We start from the raw sequence: 27331 nt of genomic DNA on the forward strand, positions 1-27331 counted from the left end.
CTCTCAATTGTTATGAGAGCTGTAGTTTTCCAGAGGAAGGAGGCTATGACAGCACATGGCTTATGAGGGCTTATGATGTCCCCTCCATCCCTGTGTCAGACTACGTCAACCACACCCTCCATGGCCCTCTGGTCACCTGTGTCCCTTGGCTGCCCAGAGCTCCCCATTCTACACCCCTCTGCTTCTGTTCTTCAGTAAAGATCCCAGGCAGAGGAGCCCTTGTCAGTGCCAATGTAGAAGGCTACCTGCAGCTACCTGGTGATGGTGCTTAACACCTGAGAGGAGGCTACTATGAGGGTGATTTTATTTATCTTATTGTGCTGGGTGGGGGTACGTTGTGACATTTACAAAAGTTCTTATAATATGTCAAATATATCATAGTTGAATTCACCCTGAGGGTGACTTTAAATTCCAGAATATGTCTGGGGCAGTTGGGGCTGACACTCGCTGTATCACCAGAAAACTGTATCAAGAGAAGTATAAAAGAATGAACCCAGGGCAGACAATGCCAAGACAGAGCCAAGGTCAGGGCATGACACCAAGTTTATTTGGCAACATTCTACTTCAATGCATGTTTCTGAATAAATGTGATTATGAAAAAAACCTCCAAATTCATAGGGAGAGAAAAAATTAATTTAGTTCATTTTCAAACCAAATTGTTAAATTTTGAAAATAACAACAGCTTTATTTCTGCAAGCAGTTGTGTTTCTGTATGCACAAAAAGGTGCAAAAAGGAAGAGAAAGACTTTGACTTTCTTATTTCAGGAGATGTGGGAAGTCAGATTCCCATCAAGGTCATTCCCCTCAGAAGCACAGAGAAAATATCTACATTTCAAAATGAGAAGAAAATGTGGAAATAGACTATACTACATGGGTCTTTGAAGACTGGATGCTAAGTACAAGAGCTTTTTGTATTAAATAACCCACCTCCTGCCCCATTTGTGGTCACCCTGTCCTCTGTGCAAGAAGGAGTGAGTTGGATAATAACCCCCATTAGCACGGGGGAGGTAAATCCCTTCACAAATGGGACAGCAAGTGGAAAGTGTCCTGCTTAGTAAGTCAACAAAACTTGGGTATTAGTTTTTTCTCCTAGAACAATGTTGTTGGTGGCTTCTTATCTTTAAGGTTGGTGAGAAGGGAAACTCTCAGTCTGCGGACTTTGCCTGCTTTTCCTTCTCGTCGGGACTGTCTAGCATCTTCAGCCTCTGCTCCAGCCTCTGCTTCCATTCCTCTCGGAGCCTGAGGAACAGATACCATACATGTGCCTGGTTAGTGCATTTGTCACCACATCTGTCAGTCCACTGACAAGTTTTCTATTTCTTTTCATGAGTATTTGCTGCGACTGGAGTTTGAACTCAGGACTTCACACTTGCAAAGCAAGTGCTCTCCCACTTGAGCCACACCTCCAGTCCATTTTGCTCTGGTTATTTTGGAGATGAGGGTCTCTTGAACTCTTTGCCTGGGTTGGTGTTAAATGGCAAGCCTCCTGATCTCAGACTCCCAAGTAGCTAGGATGACAGGTGTGAGCCATGGGTGCCCAGCTTCTCAGGAATAATTTTAGGAACACATAGCCTTTACAAATGAGTAAAGAAAGGAAAAGGAATAGAAGAATGGGTGAAGGCTATAAATAGGTAGTTTCTCCCCAAATTTAATTCTTCCCAAATTGGTATTGTACTCAATGTAATTCCAATCAGCGTTCCAGGGAGACTTTTCTGTAGCCATTGACAAGATGCTTATCTAGGTTCTGTATGGAAGGACTGGGGCCTATGGTTCTAGCTACTCAGGAGGCTGAGGCTGGAGGATTCCTGGAGCCCAGAAGTTTGAGGCTAGCCTGGGCAACATAGACCACATCTAAAAAGTGAATAAATAGATAAATAATATATGAAAGGCAAGAAAAGGGGTAGTTTAACCAGAACAGCTCTGAGGGAGAATGAAGTTGGGAGACTCATACTATCTGATTTTAAGACTTAAGAAAGTTACCATCAATGAGTAACTTCAGGAAAGGAACAGGAAAGTGGGTCAGTGGTGCAGAGAAGAGTCTAGAATAAATGCACACTAATATGACAAATCACTTTGTGACAAGGGGCAGAGGCAACTCAACGGAGGAACAATAATCTTTTAACAAATGGTGTGGGAATATTACGAATTCATGTTTAAAAAAATGGACTTTGGATCCACTGTGGTCTGAATGTGTGTCCTCCCCCAAATTCACAGATGAGATTTGAATCCTCCAGAGGAAGGTCATTCAACTCTGCTGGATTGCAGTCCCAGAAGAGTATGGGAAGAATCTCGAGGTACTAGTGGTTAGAAAATGCACTCTTGATAAAGGAAAATAAAAATATACGAAAAAGAGTAAAGAAAAATTAGATTCACCTTTACTCTTTCACTCTTATGACTGACCCTAAAATGAGTACAATACTTAATTAACTCTTTCCCTTTCTCTCTCTTTCTTGAGAGAGATTCCCAGAGGCAAAATGCTATAACCTAACAGAATAAATATTATGAAGGCTGTAGGGACCAAATTGGCTCCAGAAAACCTTCTTAGTTAAAAGTCTGCCCAAATGTGGGCCAGGGAAAGAATGGCAGGAGTCTGGTATGTTATCCTGGTGTTGGTGGAGCCTGCTGCTGAGGCACCTTAGCAATTAAGGCCTGAAAGTGGACAGAAGAATGAGGAACTGGAGGATGTGGAGAGGACACTGGTTGCCACCCTCAACTTTAATAAAAGTGCCTGTCTGAAGAGAGAAGTAAAAGATGGAACTGCTGCTCCCACAGTGGGCTGCTGCCTCCCACAGGGCCCTGGCACAGTGCTTGGCACCCTTGCTCAGAAGACATTTTACTTAACTGCTAATTTGTTGAGCATATGTGGCCTTCTATTTTAGTATCTACTTATAGCGATTGTCATAAATTTATTTCTTCGTTGTGGTTATTAAGAAGTCATCCTGCATTTTAAATTGCAGTCAACAAGTCTGCCAATCCATAGACTATTCAGGTCCACAAGCTGTCCTGGTTACGCATCTCCAAATTGAAGTTGACTTCTGTTAGCTGACGGCTGCTGCCTGGGTGTTGCATTGAACTTGATGGACTTTGGTTCATTCATTAATAAAAGGAGCTTGGAATTCTTTTACTTGGTGGGGTGGGCCATGAAAATGCATCACTCAGAAATGGGGAGTGTAAGTGACCAGGGCCTGCAGCTACTTCTGCAGGACATAGGGTGTCCATGCTGGGCAGTACTGCAGGTACAGATGGATCTGCTTCCTGTCAAGTGCCATGGCCAGACTTCTTGTAGGCTGCTCTCAGCCTGTGACCTAGAAGGGGGAGGCACCCATCCAGACCCATTCCTGCAAATCTGGAACTTCTTTGACAGTGACTTTGGCTCAATGTCTTCCTGTCAGCCTGTCCTAAACTTCTGTGGCTCACTGTGCTGTCTACCCAGTTGTGCTTCCCCTCTCTCTTGAGAGGAGGTCAGCTCAGGTCTGCACCGCAGTCTCTCGTGAGACTTGTAACCTTCTCTGGCTTCTTGGTGGTAAGCTACCGCTGGCTCATGGTAGGCATGAGATTAATTATTCATTTTTCAGAGACCTTTGATTATTAAATACAGACATTGTTAAAGTAAAAGTAAATTATATAAACTTAAGGTTAATTATATTTAAACCAAAGATGATAAAGATACAAAATTCATCACTTCCTAATTATTTTATTACTTCATAGCAATCTATGCTCTTCTGGTTTTAGGTCTTTTATATCTATCTGGATGGTGAAAGAACTATATGGTGGAATTGCTACACCAAACTGTTTTCTCAAGTCATCAGTGACATCAGTGGTGACTTCAGCTAGACTGTGGTGGGAACATTGACACCATGGAAACTGGCAAATGCTACAAAACATGCATGACTTGATTTACTGTTTTGTTCACTGCATGGACAAAGGATTGGCTCTCTGACCTAATCTGACAAATCACATGCTTTTATAAGCAAAGTTTTATTGGAATGCAGCCCTGTTCATCTGTATGTATTGCTGCAGCTACTTTCACACTATAAAGGCAGAGTTGAGTAGCAATATAGACTACATCAACCATAAACTCCAAAATATTTACTGCTTGCTCCTTTTCCAAAAAGTATTTACTGACCCCAGGTCTAGTTTAAGGAGATGATGGAGGATCTCTTAATGAGGTGCAGTCCCCTTCAAAGCGCATCCTGTCCAAAACTATCACATTATGAGCGACAAAAACTTGAGGAAACATCCTTTGGTACCAGAAACCATTATGACCAATAACGTGACTTCTTCACTGAATTGCACAGTAATCAACCACTTATTTGGGGACTGATGTCCAATCAGACTTAATTTTGACTGTTGATTGGCTGCAAATTAAGAGGCGGGGAAAAAACTGAGAAGCAAGACACAGTTGGCTAAAGAGCAGTTTCTTATTGTTTGTAAGTTGTGTGCTCTACAGCTTTTCCATCAGGGAGGTTTATAGTGAACTTGCACGTGTACACACATGCATACATTGTTCCCCAAAGAGCCAGCCATTGAACGTCATCAGCACACCACTACTTCTTTCCCATTCATCTTTTACAGGTACTTTTCCCCAATGAATCTACCTCACAGCCCACCTCCCCCTGGCATCCATTTCTTAGAGGCCCTGCATCAAAGCGTTGGTAGGGTGTTCTGGGAATACAGTTAGGAATCTGGGTTCATACACACTGATTCACTTTTTATAGCGGCCATATCACTATTTATTGCCGAACAGTGAAGGATGCAGGTTCCCTTCTACCCAAATGACCTTTAAATCTTGGCTGATGAATATTTAGACAGATGGCTACTGCTTTTTGGTCACTATCTTACATCACAGCTCTTGCTTATTTTGGGGTACTCAGTAAACTGGTGAGTAGAAATGCATAGATGAGTTTTTATTACGTGATAGGGAAAGTCAAGGTGAGGAAGATGATGCTGAAACATTGTGTTGGGTCTGGAGACCTAAAGAGCAGATGAGTGAGTAGCCCATCCCTCATGAAGAGCACTATGATTCCTGCATCCTGAGAAGGGGTTGTAAATCTGCATTTCTGCACCCTGAAGAAGAGATACGGGGCCTCATAGATCTGCCATAGGGTTGATGAGCAAAATGCTCTCAAGATTGTTTCCCCCCCCCAGTAAGGGGCAAACAAACCAGCTCATCTAAGAAAGCCCTTGAATCCATGGCCAATGAAAACAGCCCACTTAGCCCTTACCCAAATCCAGAGTTAAAACATCCATAAAAGCCCTAGCCTTCACCCGAGCAGCGAACCACCAGTTTCTGGGCTCTGCTGCACTGCTCTAGCTGTAGCCTTTCCTTTCTCTGCAATAAATCCTACTCTATATACCAGCCTTGGCTCACACATCAATCAACTGCCTCCAGAGCCAGTTCTCTGGCCTGTGAAGGCAAAGACCCTCAACACCAGCCCCCAACATTTCACACTGGCAGGTAAAAATTAGAATAGAGATTCAGAAACATGAAAGCTGCAATACAACTGGCATGAAATCTCCAAAGGAACATTTTTACCTTCATTCTAGAAGTACTGGCCTCAGCTTTCAAATGGAGACCAAAATCATGCTCATTGTTTATTGTTCTAGAATCTTCTGATTTGTGGAGTTGCAGTTAATGTCTAGAAACTCAGATCCTCCTTGATAAGGATGAAGCTTTAACTAGAAAGCAGGGTGGTGCTTGTGAGGATCAAGTCACCATCATAATGTCCTTACTGGGAGCCAGAGAGGATCAACTGAGCCCAGGCTTTTATTTTTTTATCATACATCAGGCATTAACTACATATGTCACTTTGGGTCCTCTAAGAACCAGTCTTAGGGCAAAGAACTGAAAAAATAAAGGCAGCGGGGGTGAGGGTGGGGACTGAGTGGTCAGGGAGCCTGTAGACGTCAATGTTATCCTGACATCTGTGAAAAAGAGAGAAGGAGGAGGTAATAGTGGGGGTAGAAAAACCCCTACCACCACCCAGTTGTGAGAAAGCTTGGGCTGGGTGATGGGGAGACCCTGATCAAAACCCACCCCTCAGAGGAGTGCTGTCACCCAGGAAGTGCCCTGGTCCAGCTTCCTGGGGAAGTGTGGCCTCAGGTCAGACAAGATGATGGCTGCAGAAAGGTCACAGCTCAGCTAGTGTTGTCCACCAGCTGCAGTCCCCAAGGCAAATTACCTTCAGGAAGCTCTGGGTAGGGCAGGCCAGTGGTTGTCACACTATGTAAAGAGCAGTAGTAAGAGTAATCCCTGTCCTTGGGACTTTGTAGTTGACTGAACTCTTCTGCCATTTCCGATCTCAGTCCTTCAGACTTACTTTCTGTGCTTTTGCATTAATCTGAAATGCAGGATGGTTTTGCTACTCCTACTCCAATCTAGCGGGGATATGGCTCTACAGTGGTTTTTCCACAGTGGGGAGAGATGGGACAGAGCCTGGTGTGTGTGACCTGCAGCTCACTTAGCTGGGTTTCAGCAGAGAAGGACATGTCTCCTGACCTGTCTGACTCAACTTTCTAACCGTGTTTCCTACTCCCTTAGTTTGAATAAAAAACTCCACCCCCACCAAATTTTCTCACTGCTTAGATTAACTCTTGTAAAACGTTTGAAGCAGCAATTTCATTCAGCTAGCAGATTATGAGCTGGACATTTTGTTGTCTGAAGCTATAAGCATCCTGACTGCTAGTACTTACCATCAGTAAGCAAGGGAAGGGAAGGAAGGGAGGGAGGAGGGAGGAAGGGAAGGTAAGCAGGTGTCAGAGCAGAGTGGGTGATCTTTGTATGGGCTTGATTAAAACCTCTCTCTCTCTCTCTTTCTCTCTCTCTCTCTCCCTACCTCCCCTCCCTTCCTTCCCCTTCCTTCCTTCTTTCCTTCCCCCTTCCCTTTCTCCCTCCCTCCCTTCCTCCATTCCTTCTTTCCTTCCCCCTTGCTTCCTTCCTTCCTTCCTTTCCTCTCTCTTTCTCCCTCTCTCCTAGTCTCCCTCCCTTCCCCCTTCCTTCCTTCCTGTTTTGTCATCCTAGACAAGCACCCTACCATTGATTTATACCATCAGCCCCCTCTTTCTCAAGTCCATCAGATTTAATGTCTCCTTGACACCGTGAGTTCTGTTAAAGTCACAAGAGGTATTTTGAAGACCACACTTCTAACATTAAAACATCATTTTTTTCACAGTCACTGTATGGTACTCAGTTATGACTGCAGGCTGGTCACTTAGATTTAGATTTAGATTCAGTTGGCCACAGGATTTATCATCTAAACTGAGATACTTTGAAAATAAAAGGAAATGAAATAAACATTATACCTGAATGGTAGCTGTATTCTGGCAGGTCCCAGGCAATCCAGGAGGTAGGACTAACCTTTCTCAAAGTGTTCCAACCAGTTGCTTCTTAAGAGTTCCAAAGGTCTCCAAAGGACCAACCCACACATGCTGTGTGGCAGAGAAACTACGGGCACATGGGGTTCCAGTTCTGGGCCACCTACTTCACCTTGTGTTGCTGCTCTGGGACCACTGCAGATACATCAATTACCAGGGAAAAATGGCTTCTCTCCAGTTTTGGCTGTCTCCTCCATCAAGGGATCCACAGGTGTGTGCTAAACACACCCCACCCAGCTTTACACAAGGTCTTACCAGGTCAGCTCAGCAGAGGGAAAGGAACATAAGACGTGACTGTCTTCCTTCTAGTCACAACAGGGCTGGTGGAGACGTTTGAGAGTTTTGTCTCTTGTTTACTTACAACATTTCCTTCCTCCTTCCTTCCCTCCCTCCCTTCCTTCCTTTAGGACCTGAGGACCTGAGCGGACGCTTGAGCTCCAAGGCACTGCACCTGTGAGGACAGGTGCTGGCCAGTGTTCAGCGGTACACTGCAGGTGGGACATGTGACTTCTCACATAGGGAAATGTTCCCCTTTGGGCAGACTCCTTTGACTAGAACAAGGAGTTCCCAAGACTCTTAATAGGTATCATCCCAGGAATGAATCTTTTTTAATTTAAACTAGTCTTTCACACAGACATACATCTGTCTATAGTCATTTCAAGCCTAAAGCCTAACCTTGAAATTTAGTTGAACCTCATCAGCTGGGGATTGTAAGAGTGAAGAGATTTTAAATAACAACCTCAATTTGTTTGTGTTTTAAATAGAATTGTCTACACAGGAAGTCACTGGATCTCAGTAGGGACCTCTTTGTCTCAGGGAGCCTTTGTCATAATATGGGAGGAGAGTCCTACTGACATGTAAGGTTGAGCCAAGGATAAGAAGCTTACAGCAAAGGCAGCCCTCCACAGCGAGTCTTCTGCCTGTCAGCAGTGCTGACAGCCCAGTGAGAAACAGGCTGATACCCCTGAGAGGTCCTGCTAGGTTTTCCCCCGTTTTCTTTTTGTGGTACTAGGAATTATACACAGAGCCTTGCACTCTACATTTTAAGCCACATACCCAGCCCTTTTGTTTTTCATTTTTGTTTCTGAGATAGGTTCTTGCTACCTTTGCCTGGACTGGCCTCGAACTCACTATCCTCTTGTCTCTGCCTCCAGAGTGACTGGGACTATAGCATGTGCCACCACACCCAGCTTAACCTTTTTTTTTTTTTCTGTATTTTATGATATTTTGACATCTTCACAAGCTTGCTGGCTGGGGACAGGTTGCTCCTCCAAGACCAGCCTTTTTTTAGAGACAACAAAAGGCTCAGTCAATATCCAAACCAACAACTCCCAGATCTACAGCCCCACCCCAGCCAATACCTCCCCTGCCCTAAAGCATCCTGGAACCAGGTACCAATCATCTAGAAACCATCTCTGTATCTGATTTTGAACTAGCCCTTGAACTGTGTGCTCTTTCTGCTTTGCCTTTCCCATGAAAGCCCCCCAGAAGGCTCTGGCAGACTTTCCTGCTACTTCTCTCTACTGCCACCTGCCCAAAGCCCATCCTTCCCATGAGCTGGCAGGACACATGGTGCCCCAGTGTAATAAGCCTCTTCCTCCCCTCCAAGCCTGGATCTCATTCCTTCCCTCAGCCGTCACAGACTGCAGCACCAAACCCCATCCTGCAACAGTGGATGATGAAAATAAAAGCAGTCAAGCCCCTCGACACATCTGGTCTATTTCTGGGGAAACCTACTTTGAAACAACAGCGGAGAGGGGGTCCACCACGTACTTTCTCAGGGCGCTTCTGCCCAGGCGGTCCTCCTCCCGTTCTCGGTAGCACGTCTGTTTGCTGATCTCCTTTTCCCAGAAGCTTTTGAGCTCTTGGCATGTCTCACAGCAGAAGACTTCCCGACGGATGTACTGATTGTTCATGCCCTGAAACACGAGAGACAAAGCAAGTCCAGCCCTGCAAATCGAGCTACTCCAAGTAGGGGTGGGTTCCAATCCAGACCCTGCCATTCACGCTTTGTTTGTGTGACTTCAGACACACCACAAGCTCAAATTAGGAACTCTTTTCTCAGCTGCAAGGCAAGAGAACAGTGAGGTCACAACACAGTCTGAAAAACTTTGAAATGAACAGAAATGAAAAGGGTGTCAGCTAACCTTCCAGATCTTCTGATTCATGACCTGGTTCATGGTCTCTGAAACATTTTATAATTCTGTAAGTTACAGAAAAATTACAGTAATTCAAATGATTCTTAGACCTAGATGTTCAAATAAATTTTTCCCAGTGGATGCAAATGATATACCTGCTCATATTGATCAATTTTTCATCTACTGTAAATTCACTTCATCATTCTTTTTTTCCTTTGATACAGTGTCTCACTGTTTTGCTTCAGCTGGCCTCAAACTTACAGGCTCAAGTGATCCTCCTCCCTCAACCTCCTGAGTAGCTGGGACTACAGGTGCATGCCACCATGCCTGGCTCTCATATGAAGATTTATTTTTTGGTGGGACTAGGGTTTGATCTCACGACTTCACACTTGCAAAGCAGGCACTTTACTGTTGGAGCCACACCTCTGTCCATTTTGCTCTGGTTATTTTGGAGATAGGATCTTGAGAACTGTTTGCTTGGACTGGCCTTGAACCTTGATCCTCCCAATCTCAACCTCTTCTACAGCTGGGATTACAGGTGTGAACCACTGGTACCTGGCTCATTTGAAGACTCTTGATTGCCTATATATGTGTTTTTGAATTTTCCTTTGAATCAGTTATGTTACTAATATTTATAAGTAAAATGAAATTTTTGTCACACTTTAATTTTATGTCTATGGGACAGTTATGATTTTAACTTTACTAAACAATATCTTTTGTGATGGGCCTGGTGGTGCACACTTGTAATCCCAGCACTCAGGAGGCTGAGGGAGAAGGATCACAACTTTGAGACCAGCCTGGGCTACACAATCCTTTTAACATTTAGTTCACAGTTTGTGTGTGTGTGTATAAAACGGATAGATAAGCAAAACCTCTAGTCACATTGCAGAGCAAATCATGGCACTCAGTAAATGTCAGGTCTTTCTCATCTTCCTGTGTCGTTTTTTGATCAACCACTGTGTGACAGATGTGCTATGCACACTGTCCTTGGGGTTGCTCTGTGAAGTGGATAATTCTCTGCTCACTGTTCAGATGAAGAAACAGAGAGAATCTGCCTGTGTCTTCATCCCCCGAAGTGGAAGAGCTGGGATTTGAACCTGGGTCTGCACATCTTCATACCATGCCAACTGGTCCCTTTGGGTCAACCCAAGGATTGGGCCTGGGAAAGGAGCTTAGAAAAGACTTCAGAAATAATTAGCAATAGCATTTTATAATTATAACATATAATAATTTATATTTCATTACATTCTATTACATTTATAATAATAGAATCTGATGTCTGTTTCAGAAGGGCCACAAAACCTTCCCCTTGAAGGGAGTAGCATGTGTAAATGTCTGAGGCAGGAAGGAGTTTGGAACACATAGTAGCTTCAGGTATTCCATAAGACTTAAAAAGTGCATTCCTTTCATCCTCCTTCCTGGACCCATCTTCTAGCCATCTGGTCACTTCTGTAGCCAGGGCTGCCCTGGGCAAAGCTGAGCCAGGAGCACACAGTGCATGGTGTGGTGAGGCAGCTCAGAAGGAAGGAGACTGAGGGAGAAAAGAGAGACAGACGGCAACTCCCAAGTGACCATTGTCCGCCAGGTGCTCTATGGGGACTGCCACTTGTAACACACAGTTATGCCAGAGCCATTGATTTCTCCTTATAACCTTTTATTTAAAAATTAAAACAAAAATTGCCAGGTCTGGTGGTGCAAGGCTTTAATCCTGGCACTCAGGGGACAGAGGCAGAAGGATGGTGAGTTGGGCCAGCCTGAAAGACTCTGCCTCAAAACCTATTTTTAAATTGATCAGTAAAAGTTGTGTATCATCATTAGTACTCAGGACATTGTGTGTGCACGGTGGACGGCAGCAGGAGCTAATTAATGGCTCGTTTTGCACAGATCTTAGAGGTGTTCATTGACCTCTGGAGGCTACAGCCTGAGCACGCTTGGGAAGCCTATGCTGTCCCCACCACCCTGATGCCCCCTGAAGGGGAGTTGGCCAGCATTGGGTGCCCTCTCCCCCTAGAGTCACTTCCTGTGACTGATAGACATGGAGGTGCTGGTGTCTTAGTGGGGTTTCTTGAAGACAGGGACTCGTCTTATTTGGGTTTTTTTTTTTTTGCTGCCTTGATACGTTTAATAGGTGTTCATTATTCTTCATTAAATTAAATGGCCCTTTTCCAAATAGTTGTTTGCACAGAAAGAACTTGCAGGGAAATGGTAGTGGCCCTTTTGGGTTATCTCAGACATGCAGGGAAGGTCAGAGCAGGGCTTCTTCTTTTTTTGTCTTTTGTACTTCCTGGGTCAGAGCAGCGCTCAACTCTTCTGGCTTCTGCCCTCTCTCCAGACAGAGACTGTGCTCTGGGGCCTCTGTGAACTCTGGGATGTCCTCTAGCCTGAGCCAAGCACCCCATCCTATCTTCCAACCGCTTTAGTTTCCTTCCCAGGCTAATGGATTCAGTGCAAAGCTGGAAATTGGAACAACATGGCAGATTTTACATTTTTCAGTCATAGGATGGAACACCTGTTGCCTGTAGCCATTAGATTCCCTGGGGGTTTAGATGGCTTCTGGGTGAATCCAAGGCCTCTCATTTTCCCCAGCTACAAATGAGAGAAGAAAATATGACTTGCTTTGACCTGGGAGGAAGAGGTTTTACACTTACAACTCAGGAAGGCAAAAAGTAATATCCCTTCTCCACCTGATTTATTCACTTATTCCTTTACTATTAAAAGGTCCTAAATAAATTTCAAGTTCAAGTTAGGCATCTGGCATTCAGAGCAGATAGTTTGGTCAAGTTGGGGCTCAGGGAAGTGTTTTCTTTTCTCAGAATTTAGAGTTGACATTTTGAGCTGGAGAGCGTCAGGGAGGAGAAATCCGAGGCCTGCACAGGAGGTGGGTGGCTTGATTTTTTCACATCTGCTGTGTTTGGCAGGAGAAGGGTTTACTCCAGCAGATGCACCACTTGCACAACCAAAGCCAGAGGAAGTCAGGTGGTTGAAGCAGAGTGGTGTCTGCCCGGCCTGCTTCCTGTTCTCGTTGGGGTGGGGAAGCACCTGGGGGGCTCTGCCTTCAAGGAAGACCCTGAGTGCAGCAGCTGTACCCTTGGGAGGTCTGAGGAAAAAGTCACCGACTCAGATGCCCTCAAAGGCCAGGCAAGCAAAGCTACTGGCTCTTTATTTTTAATTCTTTTTCCAGTGCTGGGGATCAAACCCAGGGTTTTGCACATGCTCAGCAAACAGTCCATCACTGAGCTACACCTCCAGCTCTTTGTTTTTTCAGGACTGTCTTTTCCGTGGCCAAGTTTGGCCTTGAACTTATGATCCTTCTGTCTCAGCCTCCTGAGTGCTGGGATTACAGGCATGCACCATCACACCTGGTGCTGTCCTTTGGTCTTTAACAGCATCAGCTCTGCTTCAAGACAGCACATTCGAAAAGGAGTCCAACACCATAGGCCAAAGAAAAGATGGCTTTGCGCTGGATGTGGTGGGAGGGCTGCCTGCTTGCTCCCCATGGGGGATGCAGTCTAAAACTACAGCTGTGGCCATCTGCCTTTTTGCCTTACCTCTTCCCAAAACTTCCTCCCTGTTCCCTCCCTTTCTTTCTGCCTCCCTCCTTCCTATGGAATCCTCTGAGAAGTTCCGTCCCTGCCTCTGAACCTGAGCATACAAACACCACCCTAGGTGTCCAAACCTGCCACTGCAGTCACTCCAGCAGCAGCTGGGAGCTGAGTTCTTTCTTAGGCCTCTCCTCTCCACTGGGGACGTGTGGACACACTCAACCTTACTGTCCCTGTCCCCACCTCACTCACCAGGCCTGCAGGCTGGCCTTGAACTCGTGATCCTCCTGTCTCAGCCTCCTGAGTGCTGACATTAAAGGAATGCAGCCAAATTGGTGAGAGAACTGAGGAGGAGGGCAGAGGACTTGTTGCCATTGTGACTTTAGCCAAACAAACTCTTCTCTCACTCTGGGCACCAGTTTGTTACCCATGAAATGGAGATTAAGGGTGGTAATGTAGAGGACAGTGCCTCACACATGTTCTGCCATTTATTCCTCAAATGTCCCCAATGCACAGGCAACATGCATGTCCTCAGGGAGTTCACAGTCTGTCGCCCGCCCCTGGCAAGCACGAACAGGGTTGACTGACAGTGACGTACTACCTTGATAGGTTCTCATGGTCTTCGGTTTATACTAAGTATCGAGTACTCCCTGGTCCTTCACTCAGCCCATAGGAAGGTTTATTTACCTCTGCTGCTGGGCCATCGAAATTAGAAGCCCAAGGTCACAGGGATTACCGACCTTGTCCAAGGCCTGGTGTTGGACCCTGGACAGGGACTCCTTTAGCAAAAAGCTTCTGGTGATGAGGCTCATCTTGTGTCACTTAGGACGTTCTCTTTGCAGGCTCTTTGTGGTCACTGAGTGACACTGACTGGGTTAAAGAAGTGACCTTCTTACTACAACGGATGGTTGTTATGACTGGGCTAATGATGGCCTCAGTCATCCCCAGTCACATCACAGCCCAGCCCCTCATCTTGCTGGAACCCGCTGGGGAACTTGAACTTGAGCTTAGAGGATTACGACAACTTGTGTAAGAGCAAATGCACTTTTAAACCAGCTCTGCCATCCTTCCTCCTGTTTCTTTTCCCTTTTGCATGCTTTATACTTACCTTTCTTGTTTACTGCTCTCTGTGAGCACCTGGTATGCATGAGCTGCTTTGGACCCTCAAGAGATAGAATTGACAGCAATTTTAGGAAAATAGCAAAATAAGGCAGCAAACAGGAATCAGAAGTGTTCAGTTGTCCCTGGAGGCTGGATGGACAATCTAAGCTCTGTGGTCGCTGTCTCCACACCATACCTATCCCAGCAGAGAAAACATCATGAATGCACTAATGCATCCAGCACTGTCGCCATGGAGGCTCACATGACAGCGAAAGGGAAAACATCCCTCTTTCCACCTCTTCCCTCTGTGGGGCCAGGCAGCAGGGGAGGCTGCTGTGCTCCTCGTGGGATGGATAGAAGTAAGAAACGCTAGGAATGTGTAGACATGGAACCTGCTCAGGAACCTGAGCTCCTCTGAGCCACTGTCAAAGAACTAGAAGATTCAGCTCCTGTTTTTGACATGAAAAAAATTTCAAACGCAAGTGTCTCTAATTCTGACTTTTTTCTTGTAAACCCAACTTCAGATCTTTACACTGACCCCCTCCAAGTTGCAATTTGCTGCTTTCATCCCCAGGTGTGCACAGGTGTGTGCGTGTAGAGTCTCTCCTCAGGCGAGCCTGTGAGTACTTTCCAGTCCCTTCCAATCTTGAGAATCTCAAGATTCACCCAGACAACGGTGTTGTCCTCCATCCCCAAGGACATAAAAACCAAGAGCAGTAAATTTAAATCAGTCTAGTGGCAAGAACTGGTTATTTTTATAGTTAACACTTAGGGATAATACCTGCTTCTCTATGCTCACTTAAAAAAATACCAGGTTCACTGCATTCACCTTTTCATTCCCCAATTCCTATAAAATCACGGTTATAGACACCTATTTCTTTTCTTTAAGATAGACGGTATATTTGTGTCTTAGAAAGAAGTTCAAGGGAAATAAAATTACTGGGACAATCTGAGTGGGTTCCTGAATAGCTGGAGATTTTAACTAAAACAGAATTTGTAAGAAAAAAATGTTAAATTTCTCCAAGGTAGCAGGGTGCCCATAATCCTAGGTACTTAGGTCAAAGCCAGCCTGGGTAAATAGTTCATGAGACCCTATCTTGAAAATACCCAACACAAAACTGGGCTGGTGGAGTGGCTCAAGTAGTAGAGCACCTGCTTAGCAAGCGTGAGGCCCTGAGTTCAAACCCCAGTATTTCAAAAAAAAAAAAAATTCTCCAAGGTGACAACTCTGCTGTGATTATGTCAGAGTGACCATCTTCTTAGGAAGTACACTCTCAAGTATTTAGAAGTAACGGGTCATGATGTGTCACCTTGTTTCCAAATGGTTTGAAAAACAAATGTAGGTAGACAAGGTGAGTGATAGAGAAAAAGGTGATGGTGCTAGGTAGATCTGTTCTGGCAGAATTTTTTCAATGCTGGGGATTGAACCCAGGTCATGCATTGTAGACAAGTGCCCTACCACTGAGTTATATCCCCTGTCTCAATTACCCTGTAACTATTTGCAATCTTGAAATCATTTCTGAGTTAAAAAAAATCATAAAAATTGCTTTCATCTCTTTACAAGAGAAAAAAATGCTGTGTGGCACTCCAACCTCTGTAAATAAGCTGCAGATACACTGTAGCTTTTTAAACCCCCTGTGTCAAGCATTTTATACCATCAAAAAGCAGGAGGTGGAGGCACTGCAAAGGGACAGGAGGAGCCAATCTGAAAGAGTTCCCAGTGGCCACCGCTGGAACTACTTGAGGAGCAGAACACAGGGTATCAAGAACAAATCCAAATTGATATAAATTACTGACATAAATAAATAAGTGAAAGAAAAAGACTGATGTTTCTTTTCAGGGAAATTTCAGTGAGTGAATTCAGGAGTGAGGGAGATAGAAAATCACCAGAACAGCCTCACTGGACTTTAGGCTCCATTGCAGAAAGAGAAAAGGAACAGGAGAAATTGAAGGGGAAACAGGGCATTTGCACAGCCTCGGAATGTCTCCCGAAGTTTGTGCATTTCCGTGGAGGTTTGAACTCATGATCGAATGTTCTTTGATGCCCACCTGCACTGAATTCTCCTCCCAGGGGGTGATGTGTAGACTGAGGAGAAAATAGGAACTTTACAGTGCAGAAACAAAAGCCACCTTAACCAAGCAGGTAAGGTTCAGAACACTCCTAGGAAGCTTTGCTGACTTCATGCGCCACTGATATGATCGGATGTGACAGAAGGACCCACTGCCTCTGGGTGCACTTCTCTTAACTCTAGAAAGCTCAGTCTGTTTCCCAGACAAGCACAAATTCAGGGACATCCCACAAAACACCCGACCATTGCTTGTTATAAGTGTCCAGGGGTGTGTCGTACAGTGTTAGAGTATTTGCCTAACATGCACAAAACTCTGGGTTACCACAAGAGTAAAAAAAAAAGTGTCAAGATCATGAAAGATATGGAGGGGCTGAGAAATAGAATATATATACCCCATATAATTTTTTCTTATTTATTTACTTTATTTGACTATTTGATAAAGGAAGAGCTAGGTGGCAAAAATTAAAATAAGAAAGAACAATCTTAAGAGAGAAGGGGGGGGGACATTAAGAATCCGTAGATGGTCTCTCCCCACATTTGTCAGCAATTAATTAATTAATCACTAATCTGTTCATTATTTGCAAATTCAGAATCTCTGTCCGATGGACAAAAAAAACAAAGTTATTATTTTTTTACATGTTTAATTAACACATGTTGAAAGACTGTCTCTAAAATGGGTTTGGCCAGCTCTAATCATATCACAGTATGGTCAGGAGTTGCTGAAGGCAGTCTTGGGGCTTTCTGGAATTGGAGAAACTTTTTTCTCTTCAAAACATAGAGCCTTTCCAGACTGGGGTGTAGCTCAAGTGGTAGAGTGCCTGCCTAGTGTGTGAGAGATCTTCAGTTCAAACCCCAGAATCACCCAAAAAACAAAACAGAACAAAAAAACCCAAACATAGAGCCTTTGAATTCTGTTTTCCTCTCAGTTCACTGTGTGAACTCAGGTGTCAGTGGGTAAAGCCAAAGCCAGGACATCTGCAACCATCTCTCCTACCTCCTTAGGAAGGATGAGAGGGAATGGCAGGTTCCCGCAGCAGCCAACCTGGGCTGATGGTTGGAATATATTTATAAATTTGTAGCAGTCATGTTGAAATGTAACTCACATATCATAGATTTACCTTGGCTTCTATTTTAACCTTGTCTCTCATATATATGTAATGTGGTTCCTGGATAGGATCCTAGAACAGAGAAAAAAACCTTAGTGGAAAAACTGGGGAATGTGAAAAAATTCTGCAGTGAATTGCATCAGTGCTAACTTCATAGCTGTAGCAAATGTTTCATGGGTACATAAGATGTTGACATTAGAGAAAGCTGGGCAGCAGATATATGGGAACACTCTATGCTATCTTTGTGACTTTCCCTAAATCTAAATTATTTTTTCCAAATAAAAAATTTTTACAAAGCTGTCTACTAAGCACCTCTGTCTTCCTGACGCCACCAACGTATGTGAATTGTGGGCGATCCTTACTTGAGGAAGACTTTCCATGACATAGGCAGGTGCCATGGAGCTCTGCTCTGCCTGTGTCATGGAAAGAGAGCCCTGGATCAGGGCATGGGATCAAACCCAGGACCTTGTGCATGCTAGGTAAGTACTCTACTACTGAGCTCCATCCCCAGCAATGGGTCATCTCTTGATTTGCAAATGTCAACAATGAATTTATGACATTTTAAAGCATTGTGAAGAACATGTCTGCTGGGTAATCTTGGCCTTCGGGCATTCAGTTTTTGAGTCCTATGTGTACTAATGAATTTCTCTGTCAACCAGGCAGCTATGACTTACACTCCAGAAGAAGTGAAGCGTACACAGATGTGGGATTAAAATAAAATGCCATAAAGTATAAGAACCTGAGTTCTACTCTCCCCCTGCTCCTCTCCCCTACCTCTCACGACACTGGACACCTCTGCAAGTCTATCCTGGTCATCTGGTCTTTCAGTTAGATGGGTACTCATGTAACTGGGGCTGGAAGGGACCGGGGAGGGCACTGAGTTCATCCTGCCTTGCACAGAGATGGTTTGCTGACCCTCTGAAGCTCAGAGCTTCTGTATGTGGCTGAGGTGGGGCAGGAGCCAGGCCTCCACTCTCCCTGGCTCTGACCCCATGTGCTTGTCCCTTCAACTAGACTGTCAACTGATTTGGGCACCTTAATCCAGTGCCCTTCAGTGTGTCCTCCATGCGGACACCACTCACCTGATCCAACACATCTCCAAAGACTTTTGAGCTAAAAGTAATCATTTCTCTAGAAAATGATATTTTGCTCCAATTAAAAACTTTTTAAAAAGTAAGTTAGCCAATATACAAAATTCAGCTGAGTTGTTTCTCCCTTCCCCCTCCTCCAAACTGCCATCACAGTGGCTTGTTGGCTGTCACAAATCAAGGCCATTTGTTTTTCAGAACAGAAAATGGTTATGTGCCTTTTTTTTAAGGCAGCAGGCACTTGCCAGGCTCTAATGTTCCCAAATCGTTGTGTTTCCAGAAACAACTTTTTTCTTTTAGAAAACGGAGTAAGAGTTCCTTAGTGATCTACAGAGATCAACTTTGTTGAGTGAGAATAAAACCGTGGTGGGGAGTCCCACAGTCCCTCCCTCCCCCCGACACACACACACAGGGCATGCTCTGCAAACACACTGGATCATTCTGATCGATACAGTGAGATTGCTCAGAAATGAGACAGTGAGAGGGACTGTCAGGGGTGGAGGAAGCAGTCCCAGACAGCAACTCAGCACATGGGGAGACCCACAGAAGAACAAGACCCATGGAGTAACATTTGCCTCCTCTCCTCCCCAAAATATTTAAGGACAGCTCCCCTTCTGCCATTTTCTTTTTGTTGTGATGGTCTGTGTGTTTGAGAACACACATGAAAACTATTGCATGTCATAATTTCTTTAAACTTTCTTACTAAAAATCTTCAGAATAACTTGAGCTAGGGTTAGAAAGTCTTACACTATTAGCAAAGATACTCCTTTGAGACTCAAATTTTTTAAAAGCTAAATATAGCTACATACATGGTATAATATTTCAAAAAACAGTGAAAGATATTAAACTAGAACCAAACGCCTTTCTCGTCCTTCCTCGTTGCTGCCTGCAGTGTTGCCCCCGAGAATGATGTCTCAGTGACATTTCCTAGTTAATGAAAGCACGGTTGCATTTAGAGTCTGCTTTTGATTATGCAGGTGACTTATTTAACCACCCCCATATTGATGGACACTTCAGTTTATTCTTATTTGGGTCTGTTATAAAAACTTCAGACTGAGTTAAGTGCACATGGGAAGCATCAGTGTCTACAGGTATCACTGAACTCGAACTTTACTGGGTAGCTCCATTTTGCCCTCTGCAGTAAGTAAGGCCAGTGTGAAAATAATTTGGGGAGAAATCTCTTCTAGTTTCCTCTAGGGCAGGAAAGACCAGACTGTCCATGTATTTGCCTCTTAGTGGAAAGACACAAGACCACGTGAAGGTCAGACACTCAGGAGAATATGCCTGAATGTTTGTCCCACTGTCAGTGGCACTGTGTTCAATTAATGAATAAACAAATCATGGCACAGGTAACCGATATGTCTTACTTTAATTACACTTCATCCATAAAAAGAAACTATCATCATTTGAACAAATAAACAGACTTGAACCAGTGCTATGTAAACTTATTTACTGATTTTCTACTATGCTAATAGGGAAGACACACAGACTGAAGTAAGTCAGAAGAAATAGCCAAACTACCAACAGCAGACAGGCAGTCAAAATGGCCAACTATAATTTCTAAGTCTTTATTTTCTTTGAATGGTATTTGGCTTATAGTTACCATATTACTATTAATGTGTAGTGGTTTCTTAAATGTGTTTAGTGCTTTTTATTTTATGGGTTCTATTTACTTTGCTTAGAATGTTTATTTTCAGTTCAGTCTGCTCATCTGGGAACTGAGGTGCCTGTCCTGGAAGTTCACTGAGGGCCCCTGGTTCTACAAGTCAGGAAACTCATCAGGATTAAGATCAAAGGAGCAGTGAATGTCTGTACCTTCAGAATTACAGGGACTTCATGTCCCTTTACCAAAGGGACTGTTCTTGGATAGATGAGCTGTTTTGTTTCTCTGCATTCCTACAGCAAAAGTAATTTTTGGTGGAGTTTTATATCAGTTTTATAATTAAAGGGAGAATCAGTTCTATTTGCAGTAATCATTACCAATTTAGAACAGTCTTTACTTCACTGGTGATTCTTACATTTACTTTACTAATTAGCTTACCCTTGAAGAGTACTAGAACTCACTTTTAAATGAATTGTAAATTAAATATCCACTTAATCAAACAATGTTTTGTTGAAACTTGATTTTGTGAGGCTCATGCATTTATATCTGTCTAATGAGGGGCTACAGAACAGTTCACTGTATAAACTGAAGGGAAAGGAAGTTGTGTGGCTTGATTTCCCAAATTCCAGGTCACTCAGCTGAGTAAACACCTCAAATTAAAGATTAATACTTGCAACCATCAGCTTCTTAAGAAAATGTCCATGTCTGGCACCTGTAATGAATGTTTCCTTAGGACTAAGTCATCCATCAATCAACATGAGGTATAGCTCTTATTTTGTTGATCTTACCAGAGCCTGGCTCAGAGAGGTTGACTGATATCTGGCTTTTCCACACTCTTCAAATTGAGAGTCAAGCATCACTGACATTTAGAGAAAAAGATGGAAAAATAGAGAGGGGAAAAAAATCTTTTTTGTTGTTCTTATAATATAATAGTTATTTCAGTGATGTATTTGAAATAATTTCAAACATCTGAACATAAAACTAAGCATTTAAACTTACAGAAACAATTGGATATAGGTTTCTTCTTAAAGCATTCTTTTAACATAAATATAATTTATACCATTTTACATAACTCACTGAAACAAAAAAATGTGGCCAATTTAAATCTTACTATTGGTTCATTTAAGTCATTCCTACCTGGTTACAGGTGAGGGGAAAATGAGTTCCAGGGGCCAACAAAGGCCACAGGTATAATGGCATGTGCCTCAATACCCAGCCCCAAATGGGAGACAATCTCACACTTGACAACCCAAGTTCAGCATACGGTACCTTAAAGGTGAACTTGCAGGTGAACTGATATCCTGTTAGAGTGCAAAGAAGGGCAAGTGTCCTGGCCCCTGCTCCTGCCTCCGCACCTCTGGTTTGGGAAGGTCAGGGATGTTGTACTGTTCTGAAATCTCATTGTTGTAGCTCTTATATATGGAGTGGAGGGAGTTGCAGAAACCCTTCAAAGTCATTTGAGCCAAATTAGTAGCAGAATCAGACAAAATCTTTCCAGGGACATTGTAGCCTTCCCTTGTGGTGAGAGATGGCTCTTAACAAATTCCATCTCTTGCTATCCCACCCGTCCCAGGGCAGAGGAGCTTCTGTTCTGGCAGATCCCAAGAGTGCTATGATTGGCTCAAACCAGGAGGGGTGACTTAGAACATGTACTGGATTATCCTGCTCCTTTGTGGCTTGTGAAAAGTTATCCTCTGCCCCTGGGTGTGTAAAAGGGACTGGAATGGTGGGGCAAGTCACACTTGGGTGTAACATTACAGGAAGACTTAGTGAAGCATCTTGTACTTTGGAACCATTAATCCTTGACTAGAAGCTGGTGATGACATATCACGGTCTGCTAAATCCTCAACCAGCTGGAGCAGGAACTGACCCCTGCCGAGTGTTTCCAATAGGTGCATCCAAGTGACATCGACTTCTCATTTTAGGGTGGCTCTTATCCCAATATGGAGGAGCACATTTTGTCCTTAGAAAAAACTTTGAGAATACTCACTCATCTGATGACAGACATAGCTCTGGTTTGCATCAAATCCTTTAACTATGCTGCTAATTGCATACCCATTGCTTGGTTCAGTGGGTCTTAAATTTATAACTTTCATTACAATTGACAGCCTCATCTAATATTGATGTTCAGATTTTATCTTGCTGAAGTGCTAATATTTAATGTTGAGTCTGTGAAACTAATAAGCCCACTTACTATAAGCTGGATGCCTAATTTAATAGTAGAACCAAATTTTATAGATGAATTTTTTCCCTCCTTCCCTTCCCTCCTCTGTCTCTCCTTCCCTCCCCTCCCTTCCTCTTCCCTCCCTCTTTTCTTCCTCTTTCCTTCTTTCTCTTCCTCTCTCCTTCCCTCTCTTCCTCCCTCCCTCTCTTCTTCCCTCCCTCCTTCCTTCCTCCTTCCCTTCCTCCCTCCCTCTCTCTTCCCTCCCTTCCTTCCTCCCTCATTCTTACTTAAGCCATTAGAAAGCTTTAAGAGAAAGGTTGTCAAAATGCTTCTTATCTACTTGTCTTCTAGCAACTTTGTCAACAATGCAGTAACATGGAGTTTTGCACAATTAACAGTTTGTGGGGGAAAAGTATAAAAGAGTAGTGGGGGGTGAATTTGATCAAAGTACATTATATGCACATTTGGAAATGGCACAAAGAAGCTCCTTTGTATAATTAATATATGCTAATAAAAAGTAATAATAAAACCCAATTTGTTCCACTTTAAAGAATGGGGACTTAAGTTTTTCCCAACTCAACTGAGGTTTCAATCTCCAAGTACAAGGGTGGGCAATCTTGACCTTGCCTTTACATTTTGTTTGACTTGGAGGACATTGGTACAGAGGGATTTGGTCACATGGTAAGGAAGTGGCAGAACTGGGATTTGAACCCAGGCTGGCTGATTCTGCAGTCACCAGGGAGACTTCAGCACTTCCACCATCCATTCCCCTATCGAGAAAGGGGAGTTGATCTGAAGGAGAATAAAAAATGACAGGGCATGTGCTCAGGTCATGCCTTGCAGGACCCCTTGATCTGGAAGAGCACCCAGAAACAAGATGAGAAGCTCCAGAATACTAAGCACCTGTATGTACCAAGCAGAGATGTGCACACCCATGGGGCTCTGAGACCTGACAGATTAGATGCAAGGAGAGCAGAAAAGAAAAAGGCAGAACAGAAGAAATACCCTGTGGAAGACAATCCAGCCACATTTATTTTCTTTAAAAAAAAAAAAAAGAAAACCAACTCCCAAATCAGGCCAGGGAAAAATCCCACCAGTGAGAGGGGACTGCTGTAAACCAACTTACTCCCTTCCCTCCTTCCCTTAGCACACAGCTACAAATCCCCAGTTCTAACCACGGGAAGTCACAGAGGAGTCACCGGAAAGGTCCCTCTGAGACTAGGGGGACTTGGGGAGATGAGGGATGGGGTGTTGATGCACCTGCACCTGCTCAAACAAATGGGTGCTGTGGGGGAAGAAACTTGCCACTAACAAGCACGGAATGGAAAATCTCTCACTTGATGCTTTCTCTCAAACTGCCTGTTTTGGAATCTGGCCATGGCCTGAACTTGTGGGTTACTCAGGCAGCACTTTTATTCCTATCAGCACACATCCAGTTTGAGTTCAAATCCTTATGTGTGTGCAATAACCAGTTCCAGCAGAGCTGTCAGGTAAATGGGTTAAAACTCTTACACAGGATCGACTTTCATCAGATATGATACACACAGACATGGAAGTGGTTGTCTTGGAGGAAGATGTTTACATTCACAAATTCTTGGAAACAGGTGCACTGTGACTGTCATGCTATGTCTGACAGGGCCACAGGGGGAGCACTAGGATGGGGGACAGCATGGCTCAGAGACTTTGCTATTTCAGGAGAAGGGAGGTGTGACACAGGGTTGGTATATGCAAATTTAGGATTGGATGGTTTGAATAACTTTGAGGGGCTGTAGATTTCAGGCTAACCTAGCTCAGTGCCCTTTTGAAAACATTAATTAACAAACTCATTAATGTTTTCATGGTAAAATTCATATAATATAAATGAGCATTTTTTTCAATTTGAATGTGTACATTTCAACACCATTTGATACGTTTGCTGTGTTGTGTAACTGTCACTACTGTTAATTCCAAAAACATTTCCATTATCCGCAAAGGAAAACTCAGACTGTAAAGCAGAAATCCCCATCCACCCCTCAGTCCCTGGCAACTACTAATTGTATTTCTGTCTCTATGGATGTACCTATTCTGGATATTTTATATAAATGGAATCATAAAATATGTGACCTTTTGTTTCTGGCTTTTTTTTTTGTTTTGCAGTACTGGGGTTTGAACTCAGGGTCTACACCTTGAGCTATACCACCAGCTCTTTTTTGTGATGAGCTTTTTCTTGAACTATTTACCTGGGTTGGCTTCAAACCGAGATCCTCCTGATCCCTTCTCCTGAGTAGCTAGGACTACAGGCGTGTGCCACTGGCACCCGGCTCTGGCTTCTCTTGTTTGGCAGAATGTTTTCAAGATTCAGCCAGTTGTAGCATGTCAGGACTCTGTTAGGGCTACATAATATTCCATGGTATGGATATACCACATTGTATTTTATTTGTTAATTTTTTTTCAGAGCTAGGGATTGAACCCAGGCCTTCACATACACTAGGCCAAAGCCCTACCTCCAGTCTGTGCCATCATTTTTTTTTCAGTGCATCAGTTGGTGGACATTTGAGTTGCTTTCACCGTGTGGATATTGTGAAAGGCGTCGCTGTGAAGACTTGTGCAGAAGTTTCTGCTTGAACACCTGGCGTTAATTCTAACACTGCCTGTGTGTCGTAGATAAGGTCTTAGTGGAACACATCAGTGCCCGTTTATGAGGCAGTGTCGGTGCAGACTTTAGTAGAGTCCTTTACAGAAATAGCTCATCACCTCTGCAAGACCATGGAGTTAGGGAAGCGCAGTTCCTGAGATGGCCAAACCCTGCTCACCTTGCCTTGTTCTACTGCAGTGAACGACTTTGCTGTAAGCCTGAGCCTCAGGCTAGAGGCTGCAAGGTCGGGAGTTACCTGAGAAGGAAGCTGTGAGTGCTGTTCAGAAATAAGAAGGGATCCTTGTTCTATACCAACATCCTCTACCTCCAACTCTCATCGGAGCTCTTGCAAGTGGAGGTGTGCCTGGAGCACGACGAATGCTGTAGTAACAGTCCTGTTGGAGGGATGGACGCCCGGCAGCTGCACCAACTTCAAGTGGATTTGGTGGTAGTGGCTCTGGCAACAGGATGACAGATTTATTTTATCTAACTAAAGGCAATTTTGGTGTCAAATTTTGAGCATTTGGACCTTTCAAATTGTATCATCAGTCCTCATCCAAGTGTGCAAAGCGCAATGCTGCCCAGAGAAGGTGCCCAGAGTGAGCATCTTTCCGGAAGAGGGTCCTCCTGGTCCTTGTGCTGGGTGTTGAGCAAAGTCATTCACACTGGATGCTCCCTAAACCCGTGGCAGGGCTTGAGCAACGTCAGATACATTGCTTGAAGGTTTTATTTCATGTTCTTTTTATTTGATAAATGTTTTATTTTAGATGACTTTGACCTTCACCAAAAAGTTACAAGGGTATTAGAGGGTTCTCATGAAGCCCACAGTGCTTATTACTGGGCATCCTTTATTATTCACATCTTACTAAATACAAGATAGATTATTTTAAAAAGTGTGTGGGGGGAGGACCCCTATTATTTCTCTAGTGCAAAACATAGAAACCTGGTTTCTAACTGTATAAAATTTATTTATTTGTGCTGTAGCGTTTGCTATGACGGCAAATAGCAGAACAAAATTGTGAACACTTCTAATTGTATTTACATGAACAGATAGATGGTGTTCATATATCCAATATATATGTATCAAAAAATGGATAGTTATACACCACATTTCATGCTGGTTATCTCAAAGTTGTGAGCAGAAGGGAGAGGCGGGGAGGGGAGGTGGATAGAGGCTGGAAATGGCCAAGGAGAGCCAGCTTTGTTCCAGCATGAACGACACTTGTTAGGACCCAGTCAGCCCTAGCTGGGGCTGCTAGCTGATGGAGTGGATGTTAAGGATGAAGGCGAGGTTTTCATTTTTATTAAGTGTTTCTTCTGTGTACTATGCTGAGCATTTTGCTACCTTCTGGGGTACAGAGTGTCTGACCTCAGCATCGTCATCCGGGGGACCGCAGACTCTGCAATGGGGTGGGGTGGAGTTACAAGTTGGCGTGTTATTATTATTTAGACTGAATCTGTAGTCTTCCTATGGTGTGTGACTGCTAATGTATCTGCTCAATTTAAATGTTTTTATTCTCCTTGTTATTTTTACACCTGGTTTTGTCGAGCACTGGTGGCTCACGCCTGTAATCTCAGGAGGCAGAGAACAGGAAGATCATAGTTTAAAGCCAGCCTGAGGCAAATAGTTCTTGAGAACTTATCTCAAAAACAAAACAAAACAAAACAAAACAAAACATCACAATAAAAGGGCTGGTGGAGTGACTCAGGTGGTAGAGCCCTTGCCTAGCAAGTGTGAGACCCTGAGTTCAAACTCCAGTGCTGCCAAAACCAAACAAACCAACCTGGTTTTACAGGGATTACTTTCAGCCTGCATAGCTTAGTCATCAACTAGTGATTGGTTGTAGTTTGTGCTCAAGACCTTGAGCCAGTATAGCTTTCATTGTTGGTTGATGGATCTAAGTGGGGTGGAAGGGTGGATTCAAATATAGGCAGTTTACAAGCCTGCTCTGGATTTTGTTTTCTGCCATTTCTCCTCATGTCTCTTGTGCATCCACATGGCCTTGTACTGAACCAAGGACAAGTGGACAGCTGGGTGCTTTCTGGTCTCTTGCTTGTGTGCAGAGCTCTGTACACCTGCACCTTTGTCCTTACTCACATGCCTCAGACCACTGAGGATATGTCAGGCTCACCAAAGTCCATTCTGGCCAGCTCATTCCCAGACCTCTCTGTGACATTTCTTCCTAGTCTGTCACTGCCCCCTACCAGAACTGCAAAAGCTCAGGCTAGTTGTACTGCTGGTTTTCCCTGTTTGTTTGCAATTAAGATTATGTTTGTTTCCAGCAAGCACTCCGGGCTTTGTGAGCATCACTTGAAATGTAGTCAAGTACTGCTTAACAAGGGGGATCAGTCAGGAGTGTGTTGTCAGATGATTCTGCGGCTGTACAGACTTCCTACAGTGTACTTACCCAAATGAGAGGGTGCAGGTCAAATATTCAACTTGGCTTTTTGATCCCGTCCCAAGATATGGCAAACATGAGATACACAAGGTTGACGCTAGGGCACACTAAACAGTAAACTTCTTCTTGTAAG

At 43.8% G+C, this 27331-nt stretch overlaps 1 protein-coding gene across 3 annotated transcripts; it reads right to left on the minus strand.

The window, feature by feature from the left end:
- Nucleotides 1-438: 438 nt before the first annotated feature.
- On the minus strand, nt 439-21422 carry Fam240b (family with sequence similarity 240 member B). 3 transcript variants are annotated; one of them, XM_074052668.1, is made up of 3 exons: nt 21291-21422; nt 9112-9293; nt 442-1239 (listed from the first exon to the last, which is right to left on the minus strand). In XM_074052668.1, the coding sequence occupies exons 2-3, from the start codon at nt 9288-9290 to the stop codon at nt 1146-1148; spliced, it is 273 nt and encodes a 90-aa protein (XP_073908769.1). In that variant the 5' UTR covers nt 9291-9293; nt 21291-21422; the 3' UTR covers nt 442-1145. The 3 variants fall into 3 exon arrangements, with proteins under 3 accessions (XP_073908768.1, XP_073908769.1, XP_073908767.1); XM_074052667.1 differs by lacking the exon at nt 21291-21422 and having other exon boundaries at nt 439-1239; nt 9148-9425; XM_074052666.1 differs by lacking the exon at nt 21291-21422 and having other exon boundaries at nt 9112-9425.
- Nucleotides 21423-27331: the final 5909 nt, after the last annotated feature.

The sequence above is a fragment of the Castor canadensis genome, chromosome 13 (assembly GCF_047511655.1).
Source record: "Castor canadensis chromosome 13, mCasCan1.hap1v2, whole genome shotgun sequence".
Classification (NCBI taxonomy): Eukaryota; Metazoa; Chordata; class Mammalia; order Rodentia; family Castoridae; genus Castor; species Castor canadensis.

What these genes read in the sequence shown, in the direction of transcription:
- Fam240b (XM_074052666.1), bottom strand. Translation starts at nt 9,377, where the DNA reads ATGGCAGGGTCTGGATTGGAACCCACCCCTACTTGGAGTAGCTCGATT. An exon ending in CTCTCCGCTGTTGTTTCAAA is followed by an intron (nt 1,240 to 9,111) that starts GTAGGTTTCCCC and finishes TCTGTTCCTCAG; the next exon opens with GCTCCGAGAGGAATGGAAGC.